The 11126-nt window shown below is 37.4% G+C and overlaps 1 protein-coding gene across 3 annotated transcripts; it reads left to right on the top strand.

The window, feature by feature from the left end:
• The first annotated feature begins 2787 nt into the window (after positions 1-2787).
• On the top strand, positions 2788-10453 carry zdhhc11 (zDHHC palmitoyltransferase 11). Of its 3 annotated transcripts, XM_028007530.1 has the most exons (12): positions 2788-2816; positions 2953-3072; positions 5075-5293; positions 6000-6178; positions 7091-7192; positions 7276-7400; positions 7483-7638; positions 7736-7860; positions 7933-7982; positions 8061-8124; positions 8227-8305; positions 9184-10453. In XM_028007530.1, exons 2-12 carry the CDS (start codon positions 3040-3042, stop codon positions 9306-9308), a joined length of 1257 nt encoding a protein of 418 aa, XP_027863331.1. In that variant the 5' UTR covers positions 2788-2816; positions 2953-3039; the 3' UTR covers positions 9309-10453. The 3 variants fall into 3 exon arrangements, with proteins under 3 accessions (XP_027863331.1, XP_027863338.1, XP_027863320.1); XM_028007537.1 differs by lacking the exon at positions 2788-2816 and having other exon boundaries at positions 2823-3072; positions 7486-7638; XM_028007519.1 differs by lacking the exon at positions 2788-2816 and having other exon boundaries at positions 2823-3072.
• The last annotated feature ends 673 nt before the right edge of the window (positions 10454-11126 follow it).

Genomic DNA, 11126 nt, shown 5'->3' with positions numbered 1-11126 from the left:
GGACACTCTGTCGCTGTGAGTTATGTGATCTGTTTCTTCATGTCTTATCCAGAGAAAGATGTTCTGGAAAAAAGTTCCTACACTGTCTTCTACTCTGACATAGATAATTTCAGGGGAAATTTCAAACTCTCCAGAAATATCTCTTATCTTTTTGCTAGAGAAGATACAATCTGAAAGGCATTTTCCTTTTGGAGGAACAGGAATTTTATGATAATGCTTCTTCATGATATGAACATATAATTTATCTGTCAGATCCCTCTTAAACATTTTGATCCTGTCTTGTAGATCTGGGTTTTCCATACATTCTGCACACAGGCTGACAATTTTGGGTTTAACAGCCTGAAAATCCAATTTAGGAAAGTAATCGGTCTCAGTGTAGTACAGTGGTTTTGGGCTTTCCTCATCTGATGAAACTTCAGGAATGCATCCAGGCAGAAGGGAGAACAATACTCTTTTTAATCTATGTGGCTTATGTTTTAGTTTGACAACTTTTGTGTCACTTGAATCCATCAGTTTCTCCAAAGAAGACACCATGTCGGTGAACTGCTTCTCAACAAACCTGGAATATTCTGGTTTGCTGATTATTTCTTGTTTTCCAACTGGATCGGTTTTGAGATTTGATGAATAGAAGTCTTTGAGATAACCAGCAATCTTTTTTAAATTAAAATGTGGTGTACATGGACAAGTCCTCTCTGTCTGCCCAGCTGGATCATGAGATTTACAGTAATGAAGGTCCTCTAAAATAGTTTGGCAAATTTCTTCTGTGACTTCATCTGTTTTGAAAGGATCTATTGGCAAAACGTCTGCAACATTGTCAGAGGTTTTGGCATTGCCTGAATCATGTGTATACTTCTCTATTATTTCAGAAATATTCTCACAAACGGAGGGCAGAGAAATTAGAGGTTTTATTCTCTGAGAAATGCCTTTCTCTGAAACATCATGTTGTGCAACCTCTGGTTTTGGTGAAGGCACACCTGAGGCCCACATCCTTGTGAATTCTGTCCAGTATCTTTCAACACATTTTGTTCTAGCTCTGTTCAGATCTCTTCGGAGACATTCAACTGTGTGGGAAACCATCTTGCTAAAATTTCTCAAGTTAGAAAAGCAACCACTCACATATACAGCAGGTTCCACTGGATAATCAGGGGCCTTCTGAATGGCATTTGCAAAAGCCGTTACTTTTCGGGAGACCTCCTCTTCCATCAAAGAGTTCAACTCTACACCACTCCTACAGACTTCTGGTAATACCTGCAGAGCAGTGGCAATTTCAGTAGAAATCAAGTTCGTCAAATGCACGCTGACCGTTTTTTCTGGCACTTCACTCTTCACATAGGACGTGGTCGCCATGTTCTGTTCAAACACTGGAGCAAGGACTTTCAGTGAATTTTCCACAGACTGCTTATAAATGTTTACAACTATGTCAGCCATAATGCTTGTTATATGCGAATCCCTTATACCTTGTAAAAGCAGAGTCCACTGTGCAGGGGAAAATGTGTTCAAGCGAGGCAATATGATGTCCTCCAAATTGTCAATTGAGACACTGATATCACTCTTCGACTGGTCGTTTGACTCTGCCATTTTCCAATTTTGCTTTTTGTTAAGAAACTATGTTCTGCTTACCACAACCTCTCTGACTGAAAAACAGCTGCCCTTCGTGCTGTTTTACGTCACAAATCATTATGACGAATCTCTACCCAGCCTAACATCGCGAAACTACGCTCTTCTAGGGAAAAGCTAGTGGAAGACTGCGCGGCTGTCACGTGGTCTACATGTCTCGGTAGCCATAGAAACCCACCCGGAAGTCTTCAACACACGTTGCCTACATTACCTGTAACTTGAGGTTGTTTTTGAACATTCAACGTGTTATTCTAGATTGTTAACCTGTAAACACTTCTTTATGTTTCAAAATGAAATGAAAAAAAAAATTAAGATAAAAAATTAATTTAAACAGAATTTATATGCATCTGTTCTGTTTCTGGCCTCAGATGTATGATAGAGAACTTAAGTGAACTAAAACTTACATTTTGAGAGCTTGATTTGCCTTTCACGAATTGCCAATTCCAGTTCAGTCTCCAAAACCAGAGAGCTCAGCCAACAGCTGCTCATACACTGACAATCTGTGAAGACAAGAGCACCAGTTTCCTGCTGACCAATCATGGATGAGACAGCGGGATCCTCAGAATGAAAACTGGTGTACAGACCATATTTTATTTGTTTGTGTTTTTTTTTTTTTTTTGTATTAAGGCAACCCTTTAAGAATAAATACTTGCACCTGCATTCCTAAGTATGTGTTGTCCATGAACTGTGAAAAACTGTGCATTTTTCTTGTGTGGAAGTTGTTCTAGATGCAGTGAGTGTTTAATATCCATAGCATGCAGTCAAAGGAGGCTGAAAGGAACAACAGCAGTTTATTGAAATGCACACATGATGTCTTCTCATCATTTCTGAAGGCTTTGAAAAAATATTTTTACTTGTGTTGCGTAAGTCTTTTAAGGAAGTGAAAGTATAAAACCGTTTCTTTTGTACATTTGCATGTCTTCTTAGAGAGGAGATTGCACTGAAATGATAGGGGAGCTTTAACTATAAAGTCTCTTGTATCCATATGTCTGCAGTTCTCTTACCCTCACATGTGAACACTAAAGCATAAGTAAAAAAATCTATAGAGATTTTTCTGAAAGACATGTTAGCTGTTTTGCTCAGAGAAAGACTGAAATGAAGAAGTTTGTAGAAGATACTGATAAAAAAAAAGAAGAAGAGAGCCGCCCCGCGCATGCGCGCCGGGGAACAGTTACCATAGCGTTTCTGAGACCTGCTGAGTGAGTTGATTTAACTTCTGGTTGCTCGTCCTTCACTAAACAAGGGCACGACACATTTCTCCTGAATTCAGGTAGTTTTTAAATAAAAAAAGAAACATTTCTAACTGATGCTGTGTGATTTCACACTATTTGACAGTAAGCCATTTATGTGACGCATCTGCACTGTCGAAAAAACACTGAAGGATATTATGCGGTGGAAATCTCCGTTTGGGTTTGGAAAGAAATGACTGTTTATTGTGGCTTTCCCATGGAAAAGGTGAGTAATACATTTTGGTTTCAATTTAAGAAACAGTTACCTGTTCTGCTGACTTAGGAGGTTGTTTGTGGTTCAAACACTAATGTCAAACAAAGAGGGAGGAAAACAGAAACCTCCACACAATATGAAGATGATAAAAAGTAAAAAATATCTGGTTGGGGTATTTTTCTATTATAGTACATAGGATATTATAGTTTAAAACTAGAATTTTGAAGTAAAACCACGTGCGAAATTTGAAAGGGGGATGTTGAACCTTGGTAGACTCTTTTCCTCTTTAAGTCAGCTGTTTCCTGAAGACTTTCTTCTATCCTGCTAACTACGTGCAGGATGGATTCTGTTACTTCCGTAAATGGATGAATTTACTTATTTTTTTATTTATCTTAAATTCAGACTACGTTTAGTTCTCGATGTGAACAAACTGAAAAAGATATTTTGACAAGAAAATAAGGCTGCAATATGCCAAGTGACTCCTCATAAATCAGTTTTGGAATACCGCCATTTTACTTTTTACAGCCTTTTGCTCCGCTGTTAAAGCTACCTGTCAGATCTTTCAGTAAAATCATTCAAATTTTCTTTACATATAGTGTGTCACCCATAGAGCAGCAGTTTATCTGTTTTGTTACTATATTGTAAAATAATCAAGCTAACAATCTGGCATTGATACCTCTAGTCACATCACAAAAGGCACGCTCAGGGTTTAGGAAATAAATATTAATATTTACTTAATATAAATATTTGTTTTTACGTCTTTCCCATGATTTAGATTAAATTCCTTTATTAACGTTGCATACGTGCCCTATTTCAGAATACTACATGGATTTTATGCAAATCTAGAAATGATAAACTGTGAAAGTGGCTTACTAAGATGACCCTGGCAGACTGGAATGCCAACATTTCATTGTCTAATAATCAGGAACAAAGTTGCAACGAAGTAAAAGTGCAAACAACGTAATAGTCACACCATAACGACTGCTGGTGTGGATAAAATTTTCTTCAACCCAGTCATACACATAAATACAAACATGCATGCACCTGCAGTACAGCCTAGAGATCCGCCTAGAAATATACTGATGACTGGAATTGGCAGAATTTGTCTTGGCTGCTCCAACAAGGGCCTGGTTTCTAGAAAACTCATAAATCCTATCATTTCCCAGTCAATTAACACATTATATTAAGTGATACCAGGCTTGTCTTGCCTGTAATGGACACCATTACAGGGCGATGAAGTTCCAAAGTAAGCTTTCTGTGCAGTATGTATAAAATGTTTATACAAAAATACAGATAAAGAGATTAAGAGAAAAAATATATTTAAATGGAAACAGTTTTCTGTGACATGTCTGTGGATCTATCGAGCTGCAAGAGAGCAAGATGGAGACTTAAAGCAGAAAACAGAAAGACTGAAAGTAGCACAACAAAAGGTATCTGGTATCTTTGTCACTCTGTTAAAGGTTACCTGACCTGTGTGATGTTTACACAAGTGGCTTTGTTCTGAAATGTTGGAAGCTCTTCCTTTTGAGAACACTTGACATTTTGGTGTTTCTCCTTTCTTTATACCAATCAAGCCAATTAGCCGGAATTGTTTGCCTCTTGCGACGTGACAAACACAAAAGCACAGCAGAAATGTTTATTGTTGCTTAAAATAAAAAATCTTATTTTAAAAAAAAATCTGAAATGTTATTTTCAGTGTACATATTGTTTGTGAAAGAACACAAACAATAGAGATCTTGCTAAAGATCTTTACATTTTTAAAATTGAATTAATCTTCCAATTCTTTTTCTTACCATATAAGCTAAATATAGACTAGCCTCTGCTCCATTTTTTTTAGTTGTGAAATGTACCGGTCTGAGCAGCGCTCCATTGGTCACCAGTTGAACAGTCGCTCTCATTATCAGCAGCTCATTTTCCTAACTCATTTCCCCAGCAAATGTTCCTACACTCTACAGGTGGAGAATGTGCGTATATACTAAAAAGTCTGCCCTTATTCTCCTCTATCACTGTCCAGATGAACTGCTTCAGTCGCAGGTTTAGACGCACAGCTCCCACAAGTGGCAGCAGCAAAAGTGAGTTGGTCCCTTTCAGGACCCCAAGGATCAACGGATGGTCGTGGCCCCCTCAGCCCCTTCAAGTGGTCGGGTGGGTGGTGTACATCTACCTCGCCGTAGTCTCCTTTGGGATTTTCATCCCCCTCCTGCCTCGGCCATGGAATGCCATGAGCTACGCTGTATCCTTAATGCTGTCACTGCAGCTGTGGGTCTCTTAATATTTGAATAATCAACAAACGTTAGAGCTAAGAGTTTGTTTGGGCTGCTAGGGAAAAACAGAACAAGAGTTTTGTTGTGTAGCGCGCTTGTATGGCCTCCAGTCAGACAAGATATTACTCTGTCTCCTTTTCTGTGCTCCCTGTCAAACTGGATCAGCATGTTCAGTGGTCTTTTTGTTGCATGATGAACACTGCATGATGTCAACACACTAGATAATTTTACTGAAGCGTCTGAAACCAAAGAACAGCGGATCTTCACAGATTTATTTCCCCCCCCTAAAATAAAGTGTGCAGTTATTTGTTAATTTTTTTAAAGCTGTATACAACTTTGCAAGCTCAGACTTTAGGTATAAAAAAAACAATTCAAAGGAATAAAAGGCATTTACTAAATGACTAAAGGCATTTAGTCTTAATGGCTTGTATAATGTATTTGTATAATGAATGAAAAAACAGTTCCAAACAAACACGTCCTGTCTATTTCTCACCACCTTTTGGCATTTCTCCTGTCCCTCCCTACAGTAGAAATATGCTCTATAAATTCATAGTGAACTTCAGAAGTTAATATTTTTGCTTAACTCATATGCAACTTTGTGGATTTTGTTTTCTTGCATATGCTGCTGCAATTTTCAGACATCGTTGCTATCTTCCATAACTGTTACTTTCTCAGATTTCTGGCATATCATTTTTGCTACACTTTTTCACTAACATTGCTACTGTAACTATAGATCCAGCAGATGCGACCGTTCGGGCCAAAAAGAACTATTCCTCTCCTCTGCCTCTTTTTGACAAGGCAAAACAAGCACATGTCATCCAGGACCTTCACTGTTACCTCTGTGATGTCAATGTGTATGTATCCCAGTCAGCAGCATCTAATGTGATTCAATATTATTGATGTCATGTCTTTACATTTCTGTTGCCATTAGTTATTGTAAACAGATATTTAATCTTATACAAAATCTATTAGTAAATCATCAGTGTTTTTAGAATTGATATTTAGTTAGCAAATAGTGCTAACTGATAGCGAAGTCTGTGACATGTAGCTCAGTCTGCTGCAGGTTTTGTCTAGATACTTTCTCATAAGAATGGTGCGTTTATCAGCTTTCAAACATGTACTGTCTGTGTATTGGTCTAAAAATGGGCTCTTTAGTTTTCTGCTATTAGGGTTATTAGTTGACAGCCACTGGTCATTAACTAGTTTATTAGTGAAAACTAATTGATTGAATTTTATTTAAGTAGATGGCCCTGACCTTTAGTAGCTTTCATAAATGTCTTGCATTTGTCCTTTTGATATATACTTGTACCATTGTTTGTGGTTGTAACATAACATAATATGGAAACGTTTAAGGAGTATACTGTTGCACAACATTGTGTATTTGATTCTGCTTTCCGATGTTTGTACTGTTTTTGGACAAATTTATCCTTCAGTTTTACTCAGTATGTTTCACTCATAATGCAGACAGACTCCAACTCACCCATCTTGGACTGTAGCTAGCAACAGCAAATCTCTGAACTCATCCAGAACCAGCAGCATGGGCCGGTTCTGGGCTCCTATTTGCCAGTTGCAGTCCAGGACAGTCGAGATTGGAGACCTTTAGTAGGAAAATAAATTCACTGGTGAGACAAAAATTAAAATGCAGGAGTGAAAGCACTAGATGGAGAAACTAAGCATTCAAATTGAAATCCCTACACATCAGATAATAACTTTCACTTCAGAAAGTATTAAATGAATTATAATAAGCAAAAGTGATTGTCTTGCAGTGGCCCCAGAGTGAAACATTGTGGAATTTGCAACAAATGTGTGGAAGGCTTTGATCATCATTGCAAATGGTTGAACACTTGCGTGGGTCAGAGGAACTACTGGTAAGTTCATGATTTGGATAAAATAGTGATTTCAAAAGCCAGTCATGTTTCATAAACAAACTCTCAGTTTTTGCTACTTTCAGGTTCTTCTTTGTGGCGCTTATTTCTGCCATCCTAGCAGTATTTATGCTCACCATTGTCATCTTGTTCATATTTGTTCAACATTACCTGGATCCGCATATTTTACGGACTGCACCACAGTTTGCGAGTGAGTTTGACATCTTTCGTGATGTTAACGATATGACTTAAAAAGGTTGCTGTAACTTCTTTTTTTCTTCTTCTTTTTAAAGCAGTGCTGGGGAATACAACATGGCTGGTGTTTCTGCCATTAGCCCCTGTAGAGACGAGTTCAGCTGGTCTCCTTACGTTAGCCTTCATAACAGTTCTGGTCTGTGTCGTCTGTATGTTGCTGTTCTGTCACTTGCTGGGATTTCACCTTTACCTGTGTAAGTGAAGTGGTCCTTCCTTTTTATCTCTACTTCCTCTTCCGGTCAGGAATCCTCACTGTTTCATCCTCCATCTGTTTTCCCACTGGTTTCCCAGTTTATAAAGGAATAAGCACGTATGATCACGTAAAGAACAAGCGAGAGAAGGAAAACAGAAGACGAAACACGGAATCTAAAAGTGCAAGCACCTGCTCTTCAAAATCTTATACACGCTCTCAAGAGGTATGGGCTTTATTTTTTTGCTAATTGTTTGTGTTCAACCCTCCAGGTAAAGAAATCTCTTTTGTTTTATAGAACCAAGACGCATCAAATAATTGTGAGCAAACGTTACCACAGAGTCCAAGGTAATGATTCATCTTGGCACCTTAAAGAACCATCTGATGGTTTTTACAGAGATCAGTAATGTTTTGACTTTCCTGCAGTTTCTTCAGATTTGCCAACACAAATCAACTTTCCAGCAGACTGTCAAACTCTATATGTAAAGAGGTAACAGTATTGATTCACTTCTACTTTTTGAAGACAAAAAAAATCATGTATACTTTAAGAAATTCAGCCGTGTTGCATTAAAATTCTTCTTCTTTTTCTTAGCTGGAAAACTTTAAGAAGTCTGCAGAAAAAGAGAATAGTTTCAATTATGGGACAGAAAATCCAACACAGAATGAAACAAGTATACTTTTTAATATGCACACTTACAGTATATTGACTGTATATGCACAGTGCCTTGCAAAAATTATTCATGTCTTATGATAGACATACCTTAAAAATAACATTACAACCACAAACCTCAATATAAGTTATCATATTTGTAATCTCAGGCCAACAAATCCGAGCAATTGTGAGCGAGCCTCGTAATTGTAAAGTTAAAATATACCTGTTCTTCAACACATTCATTCAGTCCGCCTCAGTCAACACCACCTTTAGTTACAATTGTACCTCAAGTTTTTTGAGCTGTCTGTCTGCTATTTTTGCACATCCACAGACTGAAGATTTTGACCTTTTCCCTTAATGAGAAAGCACATCTGTCAAATTGGATGAAGAGCTTCTTTGAACATCATTTAGCTCCATTTTCCTTCACAGCAACTCTTATTATCCCTACTGTCTGTGTTAAAAGAAAAACATCACCAGAGTATGATGCTGCCACCACCATGTTTCAGCCCTCCTGCTATGTTTTTTGGTCTTCATGATGCTTTTTGTTCAACTGATTTTCTCAGAAACCTCTGAGGCTTTCATAGAGCAGCTGAATTTGTAGTGAAAATAAATGACATTCTGGTCGACTCTGTTGACCAATTAGTTGTCTTTTGAGGGTGGTTGGTTGTATTGCATTGAATTAAGGGTAGCAGAGTAAACAGATGTGGATACAACTGCAAGGCACTGTGTGTTCCCATTAAGCACAGATGCAGAATTAATTAAATATCTATGCCATTTCTTTGTTTTCTATTTGATAAGTGTGAATGTTAATTCCACATTAAGCACAATATTGTGAACAAAATGAGATTTTTTTTCTACATTTCTTTAACTACTTTTTTTTTTCTCTTTGTCATTAAGGGTCAATATCAATGAGTGTCATCATGAGTCCAAAGGAAGCTCAGGGAACCAGTGAAAGGTTCACTCCTGAGGCACAGAACCCTCTGGCCTGCTCAGTTGTGGCTCGGGATCCTACATCTCAGTGACTGTCTGAAAAGAGATGGGCCCGGAGCTGATGCTCTCAGGAACAAGTTGCTGCTTGGGTCAGAATTATTGGTACATTAACACTGTAACCCTAAATTTATGGTTATCTTCAGAAATAATTGAAACATGTTTGATTTAGTGTAATCAGGGTAGACAAATAGATTATAGAGGCAGACTAGACTGTTTGGCGTTGCACACATCACAATGATTTGATATTAGAACTTCTCATATTTTGTGTCATTTTTTCTTATATCGTTTCTCTCTAAGGCAGTTTTAGACGATATTTATGTTGGTATTTAGGACTGAAATATTTTGTCATTTCAATTTTTTTTTATCAGTTACGTTCCTCTCTTCAGATTCAGTCATTTGATGATCAATTATTTAAGAGCTTCTTTAGCTGAAGCCCAAGCCACTCAGTTCTGAAAAAGTTCTAAGTCTTAAAAATGCTATCTTTACAAAAGAACAGTTAATTATTGGTTAGATTTTTTTGGAAGCAGCAGTCTTACATTTTTATTTCTGTGGGTAGATGTCTCTTGTAACCCTTCTGGTTCTGTATGCAGCGCAGGCTACCGACCCAACCCATCAATCCAAATTTCTCCAGCAGTTTCTTTTTTCTTCCATCGTAAAACACTAAACCCATCTGTGCAATAAAATTGAAATCTAAATGTTTATCTCATGAACTCTTAGCCCACTGTTAGTTTGAGGAACAGCGAAATAAGATATCTTCTGCTTGTTTTGTGTCATTTTTTAATGACAGTTATATTTTGCACAAAGTTAGTTGAATTGTTCCTTTTTCTGAATGTTTTCAAACACAAAGGGTTACATTTTAGGGATGCCAGTAATTCTTCCCTACTTTGAAAATATGCTTCATGAAACTGAAGCACCACGTTTGTTTTCTGTATGTCGATGAAGAGTGTTTTGGAGCTGAAACCACAGTTGCTAAACGGATTGGATGTGGGGGTGGGGATGTTTGTTTTGTTTTATTGTTTAACTTTTCAAAGGATATTTTTGTATTTAATATGTATCTATTTTTATTTCTTGCATCGTGATTTTTTTTTCTCAAACTTTTATTAAAAATATTTAAAGCTTTGGTTAGCTCTACCTAATTTGTACAGAGATTAAAAGAACACTCTTTCTTCAAGATGAATCTTTATTGCAGCAGGTTTGTGGAGGACGCGTCTTGTTGAAAGCCGAGTTTTACGTCAGCATATTTTGAAATGTCGTTTTTGTATTCATTTCTAAAAAGCTGACATTTGAGGGCAAATATTCAGTTGAAAGTGATGGAGAGCCGTTTATACTTTTACAAAAATTTGCAGGGTATTTGATTGAAATGTGTTGACTGGTTTAGCTGGTTCACTTTTTGCCTGTGAAACTCCTCGGGCTCCCCCAGAATGAGCTGAACAGAGTTACCTTAAGGGAAGATGTCTGAGTTTCCCTCGTGCAGCTATAATCCTCATGACCTTATCTCAGATTGGCTGGAGACGATTACAGAAATGAAAGCTTTCACTAAATCTGCTGCATACCTCCACATACATCCAGCAGCTGATGGACTTTATAACTATCTTTATTCCCAAATCTCTATTCGAGGCTTAAGTGTTTAAATCTTATTTGCACAGTTGTTGCTATTCCTTGTAATTAATCTGCTTTTATATGATGCTCAGATGCACACTTTGTTGTCTGAGAATGCCAATTTTAACTGCAGAATTATCTTATACTGTAACTTTGCTTTTATTACACACACTTATTTCAAATTTTAGCTTTTTTTTTTTTACCTTTGAATTTGGGTGCTTCTATTTGTCACTTTGCTGCATTTCCCCACT

Source organism: Xiphophorus couchianus, chromosome 3 (genome assembly GCF_001444195.1).
Source record: "Xiphophorus couchianus chromosome 3, X_couchianus-1.0, whole genome shotgun sequence".
In the NCBI taxonomy this organism is placed as follows: domain Eukaryota; kingdom Metazoa; phylum Chordata; class Actinopteri; order Cyprinodontiformes; family Poeciliidae; genus Xiphophorus; species Xiphophorus couchianus.
The sequence above is the reverse complement of the archived record's forward strand: the minus strand, read 5'-3'. Positions and strand labels throughout refer to the sequence as shown.